General features: G+C 51.0%; 1 protein-coding gene across 1 annotated transcript; it reads left to right on the top strand.

Moving 5' to 3' along the window:
- Positions 1-2421: 2421 nt before the first annotated feature.
- Positions 2422-10708, top strand: SAP25 (Sin3A associated protein 25). Its single transcript, XM_053361547.1, has 7 exons — positions 2422-2618; positions 3701-3888; positions 5606-5715; positions 6194-6321; positions 7243-7381; positions 8082-8182; positions 9444-10708. The coding sequence occupies exons 1-7, from the start codon at positions 2514-2516 to the stop codon at positions 9678-9680; spliced, it is 1008 nt and encodes a 335-aa protein (XP_053217522.1). The 5' UTR covers positions 2422-2513; the 3' UTR covers positions 9681-10708.
- Positions 10709-17597: the final 6889 nt, after the last annotated feature.

Raw genomic sequence — 17597 nt, 5'->3', positions numbered from 1 at the left:
GTCGTTTAGTTGTGTCCGCCTCTTCGTGACCCCCTGGACCAGAGCACGCCAGGCCCTCCTGTCTTCCACTGCCTCCCGCAGTTTGGTCAAACTCATGCTGGTCGCTTCAAGAACACTGTCCCACCATCTCGTCCTCTGTCTTCCCCTTCCCCTTGTGCCCTCCATCTTTCCCAGCATCAGGGTCTTTTCCAGGGAGTCTTCTCTTCTCATGAGGTGGCCAAAGTCTTGGAGCCTCAGCTTCACGATCTGTCCTTCCAGTGAGCACTCAGGGCTGATTTCCTTCAGAATGGAGAGGTTTGATCTGCTTGCAGTCCATGGGACTCTCAAGAGTCTCCTCCAGCACCAGAATTCAAAAGCATCCATTCTTTGGCGATCAGCCTTCTTGATGGTCCAGCTCTCACTTCCATACATCACTACTGGGAAAACCAGAGCTTGAACTATGCGGACCTTTGTTGGCAAGGTGACGTCTCTGCTTTTTAAAGACCAGGGCTTGCACCTGGATGGTCTACAGATACCTTCAGGAGGAAGGCACAATAGAATTGCAGAGTAGGAAAGGGCCCAACCCCCTGCAATGCAGGAATATTTCGCCCAACATGGGCTCAGACCCACAACTCTGAGATTAAGAGTCTCATATCCCAGCTCATGGTCATGGGAGATGGTCCAGACCCCTGCTGGCCTTCCAGACCAGGTGAAAATGAGAGAGAGAGAGAAGCGGGGACCATGTCATGATCCCCCGCCCCTAAGGCAGAGCGGGTTGGGCTAGATGACCCTCGGGGTCCCTTCTGACTCTGCAATCTGATGATTCTATGTTCTGATGGTCTCCTTCAGTTTGCTGCAGCCTCCAAAACCAGGCATCCCCAAACTCGGCCCTCCAGATGTTTTGGGACTACAACTCCCATCATCCCTGACCGCTGGTCCTGTTAGCTAGGGATGATGGGAGTTGTAGTCCCAAAACATCTGGAGGGCTGAGTTTGGGGATGCCTGCTCCAAACCCTCTCACTTTGCAAAAGCATCTAAGGATAATCCCCAGAGTTTGGGGGGGTGTTATTCCCTTGTGATTGCAGCCCTTTGAAGGGCGTGAGACTTGAGTTTTGTCACCTCCTTGACAAATGGGGAATAATCACTGCAGGCCAGACCTTTTCCCCCCAACCCTGCACCCCTGGGGAGCAATTGAAGATGACCTGGTCTCTTTCCAGACTATACTCTCCGATTACTACAGAGCTAAGCCCTTTTGAACCCAGATGATCTCATTTTCATTCATTTTCATTCATTCAATTTAATACACAACCCTTCACCAAAAGGGCAACAGACCACAAATATCAACGCAACACATAATATCTATACAAAACCAAAGCAGTTATAGCTTCTGAGTACACACGCCTCGGAGGCTGTGATGGTCAGGATGCAGATAATTGTTTTATTCCTTAAAAGAAAGGAAAAGCTAATGTGAAGAATATTTCTGTATTTTTAAAGCAGGCATGGTTGCAGGGAGAACCTTTCGTTTCCTGTAAATAAATGTAATGAGCAAGGCTCTAGTCCATCATGCCATGCAGATAGCCTCTGAGGAGCCAGATTCATAGAAAGACAGAATTGTGGAGTTGTAAGGGGCTCCCCACGGTCATCTAGTCCAACCCCCTGAAATGCAGCGCCTGGGTTTGAACCCGCAACCTTGAGATAACGGAGTTTCCTGTTCTGCCAATGTGTTGAGCATTTGAAATACACAAATAATATAATTGAGCTCTGGGGTGTTGTGGGGGAGAGAGGGAGACAGAGAAAGGAACTTCCCACCCCACCCACTTTGGAGGAGGATTTTAAAGCCAGCCTGGATGTCTGCAAAAGGGTTGCAGCAGGAGAAATTTGCTCCCAGAGTCGGGCCCAGCTGAGTCCACTTTGCTCCTAATGAGGCCCTTTTGCAGAGAATGATTTAAAAATTGAGAAGGTTTTCAGCTGCGGAAGGAAGAAGCAGAACCTGGAAGTGGGAGAGGTGTGAGTTGAAGAAGTTGGTCAAAGGGGGGGCTTCAACTTTTGTGCAAGCAGTGCCTCCATTTCTCTCGAATTATTATTATTATTTCAGAGGCTCTTTGTGATTTTAAGGGGAATTTTTAAATAGAAAACAATGCATTCCTCACTCTCTTTCAATGACCCCCCTCCCCCTAATAGAAAGGGCCTGTTATTTTGAGAATACACTATAGGCTTAAATATTTATCCCATTGAATAATTCCAGAAATACCTAACTTTATTTCTTTTGCAACAGAAGGGATGTTTTAATGCTTTCATTTCTGAGTACCTTGGAAATATCCCGTCCTACAGATGTGGTGTCCCCAAGGGGGGGGGGTGGTCTTGGCCTGCTCTTCCAGGCCCCCTCCCCAAATTACCAATGTCAGGTTAGAGGAGCCCCCAGCTGTGGTCAAGCCAAGCTGTGCAGCACCTATTGAGGTCGCATCCTGCCTTGAGAAACCTCTAGGATTCAGGCAGAGGGGAATTTGTTGGCGCCCACAGTTTATTTTTGTTTTATGGATGTATTTATGGAATTTTCACACCCCACCTTTCTCTCCCCAGGGCTCTGGGACACCTGCCTCCTTCTCCCCACCTCAATTCCCCCACGACAACCTTGTGAGGTAGGTTAGGTTGAGAAGCAAGGAGGGGGCCCCCAAATTCACATCCGGTGGGTTTTATGGCTGAGTTGGGGATTCAAACTCAGACACCCCCACACACCCCGCATGTTTAAATATCTAAATATCTTGTTGTGATCACCACCAGCACCCTAGGGATAGCTCTTTTCAAGTAGAGCATGAGACTCTCAACCCTTAAGGCTGTGGGTTCGAGTCTCACCTAGGGGGAAAATAGGGGGTTGGGCCGGATGACCCTTGGCTGGGGGGGGGGGCGTCCCTTCCAACTCTGCAATTCTGTGATCGCTGATTTATTAGCTGCCTTCTCAACCTGACTGACAGGTGAGATGATTTTAAAAAACAACCCCACCCCAAATGACAAATCTGTTTAAAAGCAGGTCTATATAATATTTAGAAAGAGGGAGAATCTTTGCAGGAAATGAAGTTTTGCTTGTGGGCGGCTGCAATTCTCATCCCCGGCGGTTTTAATTTTATTTTCCTCGAGAATTGAGCACCCCCTGGCGCGCCCACCCTTGCAACCTAGGAGCATAGCAAGCAGCAGGATCAAGCCCCAGGGCACCCACCCAAGCCCAGGATTAATCCTGCCCTAAATGTCCCTCTTCCTCTGGGACTGAAAACACAAAGAGGGATTATTTGGTACCCAGAAGAAGGAGATAAGTCCTCTTTCACGCCAGGAATCTCCAAGTAGCTATGGATGATGGCCCCTGGCAAAAAGGGCAGCTCAGGTGGGCAGGGCTCCCCCCCAGGCCCCCCACTCCTCCTATATAGGGTGCACCTTTGACCCCCTGATGGAAGTCCTTTTCTCCCAGGCAAAGAGAGGAGGTGGGTATTTTTTAAGGAGGCTGGCTGAGGTCCACAAATCTGCCCCCTTCTCTGTCTGGGACTATCAAAGCCTTGCAAAAAAAAGGGGGGGTCTCTGCACCACCCTGGAGGGGGGCAGCTTGGCTCCTGGTTCGCACCCCACCTCCCTGCCCCCAGCAAGTGGGGCCATTGCCAGGTCTCCTGGCAGAGAAAGACCCAACAGGTTTTCTTCTTCTGCTGCGAGGTCTTTTCCTTTCCTCCTTTTGCAGGTTATGCAAGAGATGTTTGACGACTCAGACCCCCGGCATGAGCTCTGGGACACAGAAGATGAAGATGATGAAGAGGAGGAGGAAGAGGAAGAAGAGGAGGAGGAGGGGGAGGAGGGAGATAGTGACTCCAGCTCAGACGGCAGCAGCGAGGATTCCCACGCCGAAGAAACCCAGGAGTTTGGGGAACAGTGAGTGAGGCTTTGGGGCCTGCGGAATATAAGACTTCTTGGATTCTGTTGTTTGGGGTTTGTAGTATCTCTGGGGCAGGGACTGCAGGTCTTGAATTAATAGGGAGTCGCCAGAGGGGGCTTTTTGGAAAGCAGAGTTGGGTGGGAATCATAAGCAGAGCGTCTTATACCTGCGTGCGCTTCAAATGCAATTGTACCCCCCCCTGCAAAACACAGCACCCTTTTGGTGGGTGCTCTTGGGCGCAGCGGGAATTCTAGTTTGCCGGCCACGTTGAACCCTGAAGGGTCCTGGCTGCGAATTGCGCATAACTGGAGTCACATTCCTAATTATTCATTACATTCAGTGCTTTTTTTTTCTTTTTTAAAATGTTTAGGTGAACTCTCATCTTGACTCGAGAAAATCGCTATTTTATAGTTCAAATTGGGGGAAATAAATACATTAAATGGACAAAAGTACAAAGATTCACAAAATGTTTAAGGGGTATGCGTACCCCTGCGTCTCCCCAGAAAAAAGTACTGATTACATTTATAAACCGACACCATTTCCTTTCCCTTCCTCAAGAATTTGAAGCCTGGTTTTTCCAGGGCCCTAGTCCTCATTTAATTCCCGACAACCTGTGAGGTAGGGCAGCTTCGTGGCCTAGTGGGGAGATTTGAACCCTGGTCTCCCCAAGGTCCTGATCCCGCGCTCTAACCACTAGGCCACTCACTGGTGTTGTGGCTTCACGTAAAAAAAAAAACACAACACAGTGAGGCTTTTTAATATCCCATTATTGTAAAATTGTGTGTTGTTTTTTAAATTTGCACCAGCCTTTTGAATGGGTGCCCTGTTCCGTTACCCCAAACCCAGCATGGCATAGTGGTTAGGGTCCAGGACCTGGGAGAGACCCGGGTTCGAATCACTTGAGGGGCCAGTCACCACCTTCCTCACAGTGTTGCTGTGAGGATAATAAATAATAATAATAAAATTTTATTTATACCCCGCCCTTCCCGGTTCAGAAAACTGGGCTCAGGGCGGCTAACAGCAAATTTAAAACACTTAATTGATGCAACAAAAAACAGCATAAAATACAGTATAAAATGTGAATAACAATAAATTCGGAATTCAAAAATCAATTTTGGGGGAAATCCATCCAATAAACATTAGATGTTCACCTGGGCTAGCTGGCCAAATTAGTCTTATTTGGGCCAGTGAGGAGACCAGGGGAGAATTAGCTGTGGGATCCCAGAGCGGGTAATCTTCATAAAAAGGGAAGGAAGAAGAATAAAAGATCAGGCGGAATTCAAATTGAAGGCCAGGCGGAATAGCTCTGTCTTACAGGCCTGACGGAAGAAGGTTAAATCCTGCAGGGCCCTGGTCTCCTGGGACAGAGCAGTCCACCAGGTGGGAGCCATCACTGAGAAGGCCCTGGCCCTGGTGGAGGATAGTCTGACTTCCTTAGGGCCCTCTAAACTATGATTATTCGTGGACCTTAAGGTAAACGATGGAGGGAAAGAACCATGTCAGCTCATGGCTCTATAAATGGGATAGATAGATAATTGATTTGGGGTTAGAGTCATTTAACAGAGCAATTCCTCAACGTGCCAAGAGGGTTTAGGGGTTTTTTGTGTGTGAACTGCCTTTTCTGGTGAGAACGCCAAGGCCGTGAGGGAGACAGAGGGCAGTGCCCCTTCCTCTTTCCAAGAACTGGACCCCACCTGCCCAAAATTTCCACAGGGGTCAGGATCCAGCCTCTTGCTTCCAGCCAAAAGAGCGCCACCCGGGATCCCACCACTGCCGCCGACGCCTTTTCGCACCGTACGCCTTGCAGGAGCGGCGTTCGCCAGGTGAGTCGGGTGGGGCAGAGGGGTCGGGATGGGGCTCCAGATGTCCGGGTGAAACCGCCGCACTTGCTTCGGAGGTTTTTGAATCCTGTGGGCTGGCAGCTGTAGCGCAGCCCTGGCCAACCTCCTGCCCTCCAGATGTTGCCACCGCAAAAAACATCTGCACGGTGCCAGGTTCATCGAGTCCTAGAATTGTAGGGCCCCCTTTACAGTGGAGGTGGGCAGAGTCTGCTCTGCAGCCATCCAGGTCTGTGCCCATCGCTGCACCTTGTGGCAGGGAGTTCCACAGTTTGATGAATAACTTTCTTTATATCCGTCCTGAATCTTCAGTGTTAAGAGGAGGAACAAAGCTTTTCTCTGCCCATTCTCCTCATGCCATGTGTGATTTCGGACGTTTCTGCCCCGTAGCTTCTCTTGTCTTTCCTGAAACTTAACTTTTCGACGTGCCTGTCACTTTTATTTCCTGAACGGGCGTTTTTAGGGCTCAGGAGCAGCTGCAGGGTGGACCTCAAACCTTGGGGCAGAGAGACCCCGCCTTGGGAAACCCCCCTCTCCCACTGGGTGCAGGATACAAGAGCCATCTGCGTAACAAATTGGCATACACAACAGGTGCGTTTCAGGATGGGGTGAGGCTTCAGTCCCGGCGTGGGGGCTCTTGCTATTTCTTTAGAGGCGGGGGGCAGTCAACCTGCCCCCAAAAATCCTCTGCACATGCTCAAACACCCTCTCTCACTTACGCTAGGGCCGAACGGCTTCGGAGGCCTCTCAGCCCTGCGCCTGCCTTGTCCACGCAACATAGAATGGCAGCTAAAGGGGGAACCTAAAGGGTCCTCTAGACCAACCCCCTGCAACTAATATAAATCGCTGCAAACGTTTTACTGGGAGGCATCGTTATACCTGCCCCTGGGCTGATTTTCTGTCTTTTATTTTCCAGTGGCGTATAATTGCATATATCGGCCTGCCTTTGACCCGGCGCTCCGCAGCTGTTGCAAACTACAGCTCCCAACAGCCCCTTAAGGGCAGCCCAGCTCTCTGATGCTGGATCTCGTGGCTGGTTGGCAGGGCGTGGACGCTGGCTCTCAAAACATCTGGAGGGCCACAGTTTTTTTACCTCTCCTCTGCTAAATACCTCTTCGATGGCAGATTGGTCTGCTTTGTGATCAATCCCGAATAATAGGCAATTTTTGTCCAAAGGTCTTGTGGATCGTATCCCTTGCCTCCCTTCATTGCTTATAGCTCATAATCACGCCCATAGCTGCCGGATTTTCACGGAATCCTAGAATCGGGACTCCCAAAGGTCATCCAGCCTGACCCTCTGCAATGCAGGAGTCACAGCTAAAGAATCCCTGGCAGGTGGCCGTCCACCTTCCTCCAACGAAGGAGAGTCCACCTTCCAAGGTCGTAGATTTGGGAAGGGACCGCCAGAGGTCATCTAGTCCAACCCGCTGCCAGGGTTTGGGGTGTTGAACGTGGCTGTATGTGTGTATGGGGGGGTTCACACTCATCTCTGCTTGATGTCTTTCCCGGCAGGCGTCCAGGTTCCGCTCCCGGACTCTGTCCCACCCTTCTTTCCAGTCGTTCTACACCGCTGTCTCCACCTGCAGCCGCTCCTCCCCAGCTGCAGCTGCGGAACAAGGCGCCTCGCCCTCGGAACTCGAACCCAGAGCCAGTAAGCAGCACGGGGAAGACAGGGGAGTCTGCTCTCTCTCTCTGTGGGCTGGAGAGGGGCTTCCTGCTTGTTGCCTGAAGTATGGAGGGGCTCCCTTGTGAGGAAATGTTGCAGCGGGGAGGGGGGCCATTTTTAGTGTTTGCAAAACGACGCCTGACATATGGGGGAAGCTAGAACTCCCTCCTAAAACTAGAACTCAGTGGACTTTCAGGGAAGCAGAAAGATGGAAGATTCAGGACAGATAAAAAAAAGTCCTCCTATTGCACAGTTAATCCGTGGAACTCCCTGCCACAGGAATCAGGGATTTGCCACCAACCCAGATGACTTTGAAAGGGAGCTTTTGATGGATACTAGTCAGATGGGCCATTGCCCTCATCCAGCAAGCTGCTCTTACGTCGGACTACAACACCCATATTGCACCTAGCCAGCAAGGATCAGCGGTCACGGGCGATGGGAGTTGTAGTCCCACAACATCCGGCGACTCGAGGTTGGAGCAGGCTGCTCCGTTCGGAGTCCTTCAAACCTTGCGCCCCCAGATGTTGAACAGACAACAACTCCCATCCTCCCAAGTCAGCTGAGTCCAGGTGTCGTGGATGATGGGAGTTGTAGTCCGACCACTTCTGGGGACCACAATTCCCACCAGATCCGGCGCCGGCCCATCTCACCTTCTGCCCACATCTGCTCCTTTCCCCCTTTCAAGCGCCTCTCCACGCCGTGGACTGCAGCGGTTTCTTCTACACCGACCCAACGATGCCACCAGGACATCGGATCTACAACTGTCTTTCTGTCTCCACCCAGGAAGTAAGTGGCCTTTGAAAAAGCTTTGAAAAATTACACGTTTCAATGTAAGAATTCATGTAGGGTGTGCGAAACCTTTAGGAACAAGAATCGTGTGTGAGTGTCTGGAGGCGGTTGGAGGATGGATGGCGGCTAACAGATTGAGGTTGAATCCTGACAAGACAGAAGGACTGTTTTGGGGGACGGGGGGAGGGCAGGTGTGGAGGATTCGCTGGTCCTGAATGGGGCAACTGTGCCCCTGAAGGACCAGGTGTGCAGCCTGGGAGTCATTTTGGACTCACCGCTGTCCATGGAGGCGCAAGTCAATTCTGTGTCCAGGGCGGCTGTCTGCCAGCTCCATCTGGGACGCAGGATGAGACCCTCCCTACCCACAGACTGTCTGGCCAGAGTGGTGCATGCTCTGGTTATCTCCCGCTTGGACTACTGCAATGCGCTCTACGTGGGGCTACCTTTGAAGGTGACCCGGAAACTACAACTAATCCAGAATGCGGCTGCTAGACTGGAGACTGAGAGACCGTATAACACCGGTCCTGAAAAACCTACATTGGCTCCCAGTCCATTTCCGAGCACAATTCAAAGTGTTGGTGCTGACCTTTAAAGTCCTAAACGGCCTCAAAGGCCCAGTAGACCTGAAGGAGCATCTCCACCCCCATCGCTCTACCCGGACACTGAGGTCCAGCTCCGAGGGCCTTCTGGCGGTTCCCTCCCTGTGAGAAGCCAAGCTACAGGGAACCAGGCAGAGGGCCTTCTCAGTGGTGGCACCCGCCAGATGTCAAGGAAGGAAACAACTATCTGACTTTTAGAAGACATCTGAAGGCAGCCCTGTTTAGGGAAGCTTTTAATGTTTGATGTATTACGGTATTTTAATACAGTGGTACCTCTGGTTAAGTACTTAATTTGTTCTTAACCTGAAACTGTTCTTAACCTGAAGCACCACTTTAGCTAATGGGGCCTCCTGCTGCCGCCACGCCGCCGGAGCACGATTTCTGTTCTCATCCTGAAGCACAGTTCTTAACCCGAGGTACTATTTCTGGGTTAGCGGAGTCTGTAACCTGAAGTGCCTGTAACCCGAGGTACCACTGTATTTTGTTGGAGGTCGCCCAGAGTTGCCCAGCCAGATGGGCGGGGTATAAATAATAAGGTAGGGAGTTCCACTAGTTAAAGCTCACATTATTATTATTTTTTTAGCCTTTGTGGTGCAGGGAGTTCCGGAGAGTGGCTACGCTCGCTCCTCACCTGTTGGCCTTGCTCTGTTTTCCTTCAGGTCCTCCGCAGCCTGTCGCTGGAGACCCCACCGCCCATCATGTCCGTCCGCCCAGCTTCCCCGCCTCGCAGGGCCGGCGCCCGCACCCAGTGGCTCTCTGAGCTGGAGTGCAAAGCGGTCTCCGCTCTCATGGAGCTCCCGGACAGCACCAGCCAGGATGAGTGCCAGCCCTCCCCCTGCTTGCCAGGAGAAATGGAGGGGCTCAGGGAAATGGAGACCTCAGATATTCTACCATAGCGCTGCAACGAGGTGTCGTAGCGCTGCAGGTTCCACAAGGCATTTAGGAAAGGGAGATTCCTGCATCTCCTCCCGTCTGTCTGGCCTGGCGCTGCTAAACCCCTCAAATGGACAGTGAGTTCTTGGGGGGCACAGCCTGCCCCTCCTGACTCAGCCACCCCCAAGTGAATTTTCTCTCTCTCTCTTTCATAACATTGCAGGAAAGGGTTTTGCGCTAGGAAAAAGCTCTTTTTGCGGGGGGCTGAAATCGCACCCAGGATCCTGGCGTGACGATGTTTTCCTTTTTGTTTTTTGGTGGGGGGTAGGAGGATAGTTTCATTCCTCGGTCCGTCTTCTGGAATCTGGCGCCTTCCAGCTGCTCTGCGCTACAACTCCCAACACCCCCCCCTCATCCTGGATATGGGAGTTTTAGTCTAAGGCACCTGGTGGAGGCAGTTCTGGGCAGGCTGCCATAAGGCTTTGTTTTTCCTTTTCCTTTCTGCAGCTAGGGATCTGCTCGCCGAAAGACATTTAGGCAGCAGCCACACGGGGCAGGGGAGCGAGGCCAATGGTTAGAGCAGCCTGGCACCCTGTGGCTGCTTAAGGACTACAACTGTCGTCAGTTGGAGAAATGAAGTTTCTTGGGCTTGCCCTCAAAGAAGGATGCAGAGCAGCCTTGGCGCCCTCCAGCTGCTTTGAACTACAACTCCCACCAGCTGGGCGCTCTTGGGAGTTGTAGTTCAGAACAGCTGGAGAGCCCAGGTTTCAGGTGGGGCCGGTTACCCAACGTCAAAGGGGAAAAGGGGTCTGTTCTGGGTTTCTTCCTCCCTTGTTCATTTGAAAAGATTAGCAAACGACTCTTCTCGTTATTTGCCCTCCTAGGACTCTAGAGGGGTGAATGGGAAGATTTCGGATATACTTGTTGAAAAGTTGTTCTGTGTTTTGAGGTTTTGCATGTGTGTTCGTTCGGCGTTTGTCTTTGCCCATTTATATGCAACTGAGAGATGGTTGCCTTTCTTGGGGTGGGGAATAAAGTGAAATTGACCTGATTCCCTGTGTGCCTGCAAACTTAGGTTTTGAGTCGAGAGGGGCCCTCTGAGATATCAAGGGTTAAACGCCCCCCAGTCTCCTAGGCCGGACAAGGATTTAATTCCTGGCGTGGGGTCAGTCATGGTCAGGCCAAAGGGGGCCTGTCGAGTCCAGTCTCCTGTTCCTACAGCGGCCGGCTAGGAGCCTCTGAAAAAAACCAAACCCAGGATTCGAACTCATGGTCCCTCTCTCCCCCCAACAGTTCCCAAAGGGAAAAAGCAGAGCCATTGTGGCTAAGAGCCTCCGATCGCCCTCTCCCTCCTCCTCCAGTGGTTTTGCCCAATCCTCTTTTAATCCATCCGGGGATTAATCCATTCTTTCCTCCAGCAGGGGGTGGGGAGCCTGTGCGCTACAACTCCCATCTTCCTCCTTGCCCAGGGGCCAAGCTGGCTGGGGCTGATGGGATTTGGAGAACCGTGAAGGGCCACCCTGAAGTTCCCCAGGTCCAGTCTCCAGAGGCATTTCCGGATAGGGAAATGCCCCTGTCTGAAATCCGGGGGGGACGGCTGCTGCCAGTCCGTGCGGGCTATATGGAGTTGTGGGGAAGCACCCGATTCGCATGCAAACGTACCCCAGGTCCAATATCTTGAGGGCCTCTCTGGGTGGAGCTGGGGAAAGATGCTGTACGTGGGGCCCTGCGGAGGAGGGCAAAGCGGCTGCTGCCAGCCTGTGCAGGCTGTTTATAATGGGCTGGCTTCCTTTGGTGGAAGAGAGCAGGACTCAGAGCACAGCAAAGGGGGTCCGAGTCCCCCTCTCTAGGCCACAAGGGTACAAAATGAAGCCAGAAGCGAACCCCTGCCCTGTACAGTAATTCTCGGGCTGCCAAAATTCTGTAGTTTTCGCGTCTGTTTTATTCCAGTTCTCTCTCTCTCTGCCTCCCAGCTCAGCTGGAAGCCTTAGCTGCCTTCTGCCTCCTCTCCAGGCGGAGCTGGTGGTGCCACATGGTCTCCATCACGGCGTCCAACAGGTGCAGCACCTCCACCAGAGCCTTCTCTTCGGGGTCTCCTTGCTGAGACGGCTCCCTTTTGTCTTGCTGCTGCGATTCGGGGAGTTTGGGGGGAGAGCAGGGGAGAAAGAGAGCGTTGAGCAACCTCTTGCTTCCTCCCTTTATCGGTGGAATGACCCTCAGGAGGAGAGAGAGACAGAAAGCGTTTCCCAAGGCATCTGGGAATCATGAGGCAGAGAGTTCCACAGGCCCACGACAATTCCTCCATGGTGGGTTCAGCTGAGAGACAGTGGCTAGCCCAGGGCTACCACCTCTGCCCCCCCCAGCAAATTTCCACGTGGGGGTTGGAACCCTGGGCTCCTAGGTCCTATTCCAGGTCCATAACCACTACACCACACTGTCTCTCTCCAGTTTTGTCGGTACAAGGCAACAGGTGTGCGGAACCTTTGGCCTGCCAGATGCTGCTGAACCACCAGCCTTGCTTGGCGTTATTTATTAAATTTAAAAACTGCCTTTTATCTGCAGATCTCGGGGCAGTTTGTGATATAAACCCCCCACAAAATACATGGTTAAAACTAAGAAACAGCCAATAACACATTTAAACAGGTGTCCATCAGATTTTGCCTGGCGCCCAAAGGTCTCACGGGTGTCTCCTCCTGCTTCTACTACAATGTTCCCCTCTTTTCGGGATCTCCCAGAACCAGGAGAGGTGTGAAGAGGGCGGAGGTGGGGTGAGCTTCAGGCAGGCATAGTCTCAGATTGCTTGCAAAAAAAAAAAAAAAACTCTGTAGAGGAGGAGATTCTCCAGGGGCTGCGTGATTAGTTTTTGCCTTCTCTCTCTCTCTGCCTCCCCAATAAATAACCCACTCCCCCAAAATACCTTTTGGGCCCGGAGAAATTGTTTGGTGAAGTGGACGATGGCGGAGATGGTAATAATGGCTAAAATGCCGATGATGACCCAGTAGCAGTAGTAAAGCAGCGGCTGAGGGCTGAAAGGGAAGCCCAGCATCGACGGGGAGGTGGCTAAAGTCACCCCGAAAGGGAAGTCCATGCCCCCGTAATACCACCGGGGCCGCTGCACCCCACTGATGCCCCACAAGCTGCTGTTCATCAGAAGACCCAAGGCCCACAAAGCCATTGTCTCGCCCGGGAGGACGCAAATCTCCTGGGTTCTGATCCTGGTTCCAGAACCACCATCCCAGTGTTGCCGGGCGACCCAGGAGGAAACCATAAAGAGGAGGAGGGGGGAGAGAAAGACCCCCCCATTTATCCCAGCCCCCCTTGTGCCAAGCCCTTAGGGACACCTGGGGATCTGGAAAACCCGCAGTGCCGAAATATCGAGGGTTGAATGAGCACCGGAGAGGCACTCTGCACGTGCCTCGATGGCTAGTGGCCGGGGTAGCTGCTGCTCGCACCCAGATCCTGCTTGCGGGTTTCCCATTTGGTTGGCCATTGTGAGAACATGGCGCTAGATGGGCACCAGGGGTACCAACTTGAATAAAATATTTGGAGGCATGGGCACTGCCAGGAATGGTGTGAGCTGCTTATTTTGTAGGAAATCAAACTTTGCTGAGTTTTTAGCGGGGGGCCTGGACCCCGCAAATATTTTATAGGGACCTCAGCCCCTAGGAGTTGGCTCCTGCGATGGCCTGATCCAGCAGCACAGCTCTTCGGGTGACGCTATGGAGCCTCCAGCGCCAGGGGCAGTCTATTTTAGATTCCTAGGTTCTGAGACGCATCTTAAGCCACTGTAAAGGGAAGGACCTTACTCCTTTGTCTGTAGGTCAGGGGTAGGCAAGCTAAGGCCCGGGGGCCGGATCAGGCCCAATCGACTTCTCAATCCGGCCCGCGGATAGTCCCGGAATCACCATGTTTTTACATATATTTTTTAGCATGTGTCCTTTTGTTTAAAATGCATCTCTGGGTTATTTGTGGGGCATAGGAATTCATTCATTTCCCCCAAAAAAATATAGCCCGGCCCCCGACAAGGTCTGAGAGACAGTGGACCGGCCCCCTGCTGAAAATGTTTGCTGACCCCTGTCCTAAATGCCCTACAAATTTCTAATGGAGAGGCATCAATCCCACAGGAGGCGATATGGGCTGGTGGCCAGCAGGGGGCAGCATTGGATTGGTTGCTGGAGCCCAGAGGATTTTTTTTGCAGCTCAGCGCTGGGGACTGAAGTTCTTTCCCCCCCACAGCGCTACAGTTCCCAGCACCCCTTGAACTTCAGCTCCCGGGGTTGTTTTTTTCTTTGTGGGGTTTCTTAGACTTGTCGTTTAGTCGTGTCCGACTCTTCGTGACCCCCTGGACCAGAGAACGCCAGGCAGAGTAGCGTCCTTCAAAAAGAGGAATGGTGCAGCAGAACTCTAAAAGAAAAAATACTTTGGCGTGCATAATGGCTGGGTGGGTGGGAGTAACCATTTATTAAAAATGGGTTGGAGAAGAAACATCTTTAAACGCCTTCGGGAAAGTGTGTAAGGACAGAGACAGGGGGGAGGCATTCTATGAGCAGTCAAATTGACCCACGTCTGTGGGATTGGACCCCCAATTAACCCCTGCTGGACTAAACTGCTCACGGTCTACAGAATATTCATGTGCCCTGGAATATTATTCATGGCTGTTCCTCCATATTCTGAAACCGTAAGGGACTCCAGAGTGGTGTTCTTGCCCCATGACGGGGCCTTCTTGGTGATGGCTCCCTGCTTGAGAGGAGCACCTGTCTCCCATGTCACTCACTTTTCAGGGTGGGTTTAAACCAGGCATGGCCAAACTCGACCCTCCAGCTGTATTGGGACTACAATTCCCATCATCCTTTACCACTGGTCCTGTTAGCTAGGGAGGATGGGAGTTGTAGTCCCAAAACAGCTGGCGGGCCGAGTTTGGGGGTGCCTGGTTTAAAGCCATTCTAGTTAAACCAGGCATTTTGATGACAAAAATGATACTCGTGGAATCAGAGAAATGTAGACTTGGAAGGGCACCTCCAAAGGTCATCTAGTCCAACCCCGTCGCAATGCAGGTAATTATTTCTAAATGTGCTGCTTATACCTGCAAATGAGCGCCTTCCACACAAATCTGTGTCCTGTTTCTTTTTTTTTAAGTGGTGTTTTTATTTTTATTTTGATGCGTGCCTGTCCTACACATAACATCCTGAGAAAGAGCCCTGTTGCACTCAAAAGCTTGTGATTTTTGTGTGCTCCTAAGAAGGTCCTGCAGGATCAGGCCGAGGGCACATCGAGTCCAGTATTGCCGCCTTTATCCATGGAGGCACAGAATAGCCATCAAGGCTGGCTGCCACCAGCTGCCCTCTCCCCCTCTGCAAATTTGCCCCATCCCATTTTAAATCCTTGCTGGCCATCGCCGCCTCATGTGGCAGGGAGTTCCGTCGTCCAACTACGCATTGCGTGAAGGAGGACTTCCATCCTGAATCTCCCAGAATTCAGCATTGCTGACTGCACACCAGTACTAACGTTATGGAGAGAGCGAAAAAACCTTGCCCTCTTATTCTGTGCCAGCCATGATTTTCTAAACTAAAAAAGCTCCAAAATACTGCAACCATCTCCTTCCATCCTTTTGAGTTATCCTTTCCCAAACCTCCTCTGACCAGGCAGTACCCATTTTTGGCACGATACGACCAAAAATGTCCAGTTTCCCCCTCTCTTGCGGCTTTTGGGTTTAATGCTGGCATCACCAGCAGGGTCGACTGTTTGCACAGAAAATGCCCCGAATTGGCTGCTTCACAGCGGAAAGGTTGCAATGCCATGTCTGCAGCCAGGTACAAAGGCCTGCTTATTAGCAGCCGTTTCGGAGGAGCCAGAAATAAAACGCTTGGGTGTTTTTCGTTTTTTAAGCAGGAAACATGCCTGTGAGGCACGTACGACGTGGCAGCCCAGAGAACTGCACTCTGCGCATGCTCAGAGGCACTCCGAGCATCCAAAACAGAGCTTATGGCGACTTCCCCCCCTTCATCTGTGTATTTAAGAATCGGGAGAATCGGGAGAATCGTTTCCTTTTTACTTCACTTTTCCCTTGAAATTTTTCAGTTACCATATTTCAAAAAATTAGAATCACAGACTGCTTGAAAAACTTGACCGCTTGCTGTGGCAGCACCTGAACTTTGGAACTCCCCGCCTCATGACACCAAGCAGACACCTTCACTCTACACTTCTCTGCGCCCACTGGAGCCGTTTTGGGTTTAGACGTGCCAACCCAGACGCTTAGAAAACTGGTGCAAGTTCCAGCCTGTTTTTTTTTTTAGTCTATTGCTAACTTTCAAAAAGTCTTAAATGGCCGTTATTATTTTACGGCTTTTATATTTTCAGTGAACTGTTTTCAGGTCTTTTTTTGCAATCAAGCAGGGTGTAAAAATTTTACGAAGCAAATAAATAGCGTGCGCCGGATAAGGCAGAACGCCGCGCTTGGAGAAGACTCCTGTGTGACCTGGAAGTCTGCACGCTTCCTCTGGGACCGTAACCCTATTTTCTGCCCTGGCCCCTGCGTGAGGGCAGCTGGAGGGGGCTGCTCCCACAGGTCTCTGGGCGCGGCTCCCTTCTCCTCCCCTCATCTCCCCTTTCCCAGATCTCTGACTGCCCCCTTTCCTTGGGGATCAGGTAACCCACCCAGCTGCCGCCTTCCGTCAACACTGGGGTCCAGCCGCTTCCAGCTGTTCCCTTCCCTTCCACATCGCAGAAATCCACATACACACATTTTGTACGGAGAAATGAGATACGAGGGGCTGGTGTTTTCCACCCGGCTCCTTAAAAGCAGGCTGGAGCTGGGTTCGAATCCTTGCTCCCACCAACGCAAAAGGCAATAAAGAAGATTAAGACAAAATTTGGGCAAAAATGACAGCAGCAATCAAAAAATCAAAAATTCTATACCGAATGGGAATGCGTAGGGGAATACATGAAGAAATAGGGTGTTAAAGCAGAACTCTTAATAGGCAATTGTTAACGAGCGTAAGGACAAAAGAAGGAATTATAATTCAACAGTTTTCAAGTTACTCTATTTTATCAAAGCAACTAGAAAAAAATATGTGGTGATGGGAAGAGCTCACACAGGTGAAGGGGAGGAGGGGAGGGTTAGGTTAAATTTGGGAAATAAAATAATATAGGGGACAGCAAAGGATATAATAGATTCTTACAGAATAGTAATATATTGTAACCAGAAGTTTAAAGGGGAAGTGAATGTACTTTTAGTATTTTCATTATTATTATATTATTATTTCTTATCAGTAGAAGGCAATGTTAATTTAGACTTATTTGTTTTGCTGTCTGTATATTTTTTTTAAAAGTCAATAATAATAATAATAAAAAGATTAAGACTAAACGTCAGGAAGGATTTCAGGAGGGCGAGGGGCGTTCAGAAGCAGCAGAAGGCGGCCGGCTCTCCTCAAGTTCGATTCTTCGGCTGCGATTCCTGCACCGCAGGGCGGGGTTGGGCTAGATGTCCGCTGGGGGACCCCCTTCCAAGTTCAACGGAGGGGAAAAGAGAAATTCATCATAGCAATGTAGTGACTGAATCCTGCCTTCCTCCTCTACAAAACCAGTTTTTCACTTTGCATCACATCGAGCCAAAAATACACAGCACAACTGCCTTCTTGGCAGGGGTGTGTGTAAATAAATGTGTGTATATATATATCCCTCGATTCAAGAATCTCGCAGCCTTTTCACAGGGAGCTGCCTTAACTTGTGCGGCACTTCTTTTAGGTCCACCCAACTGCTAAGAGGAGTTTTTGCCGCTAGGCGCTGTATCCCCCAACAAGACACTTCAGTCTCCAAAGCCCCAGGCAAATCAAATCCTCTTGGCAGAGTAACGATTGAATCACTGCGTTTTATAGTGTTGGAATGGGACCCCTGAGGGTCATCCAGCCCAACCCCGCGCGATGCACGAACTCAGCTACAGC

The sequence above is a fragment of the Podarcis raffonei genome, chromosome 13 (assembly GCF_027172205.1).
Source record: "Podarcis raffonei isolate rPodRaf1 chromosome 13, rPodRaf1.pri, whole genome shotgun sequence".
Lineage (NCBI taxonomy): Eukaryota > Metazoa > Chordata > Lepidosauria > Squamata > Lacertidae > Podarcis > Podarcis raffonei.
This window is presented reverse-complemented; position numbering and strand designations above follow the sequence as displayed.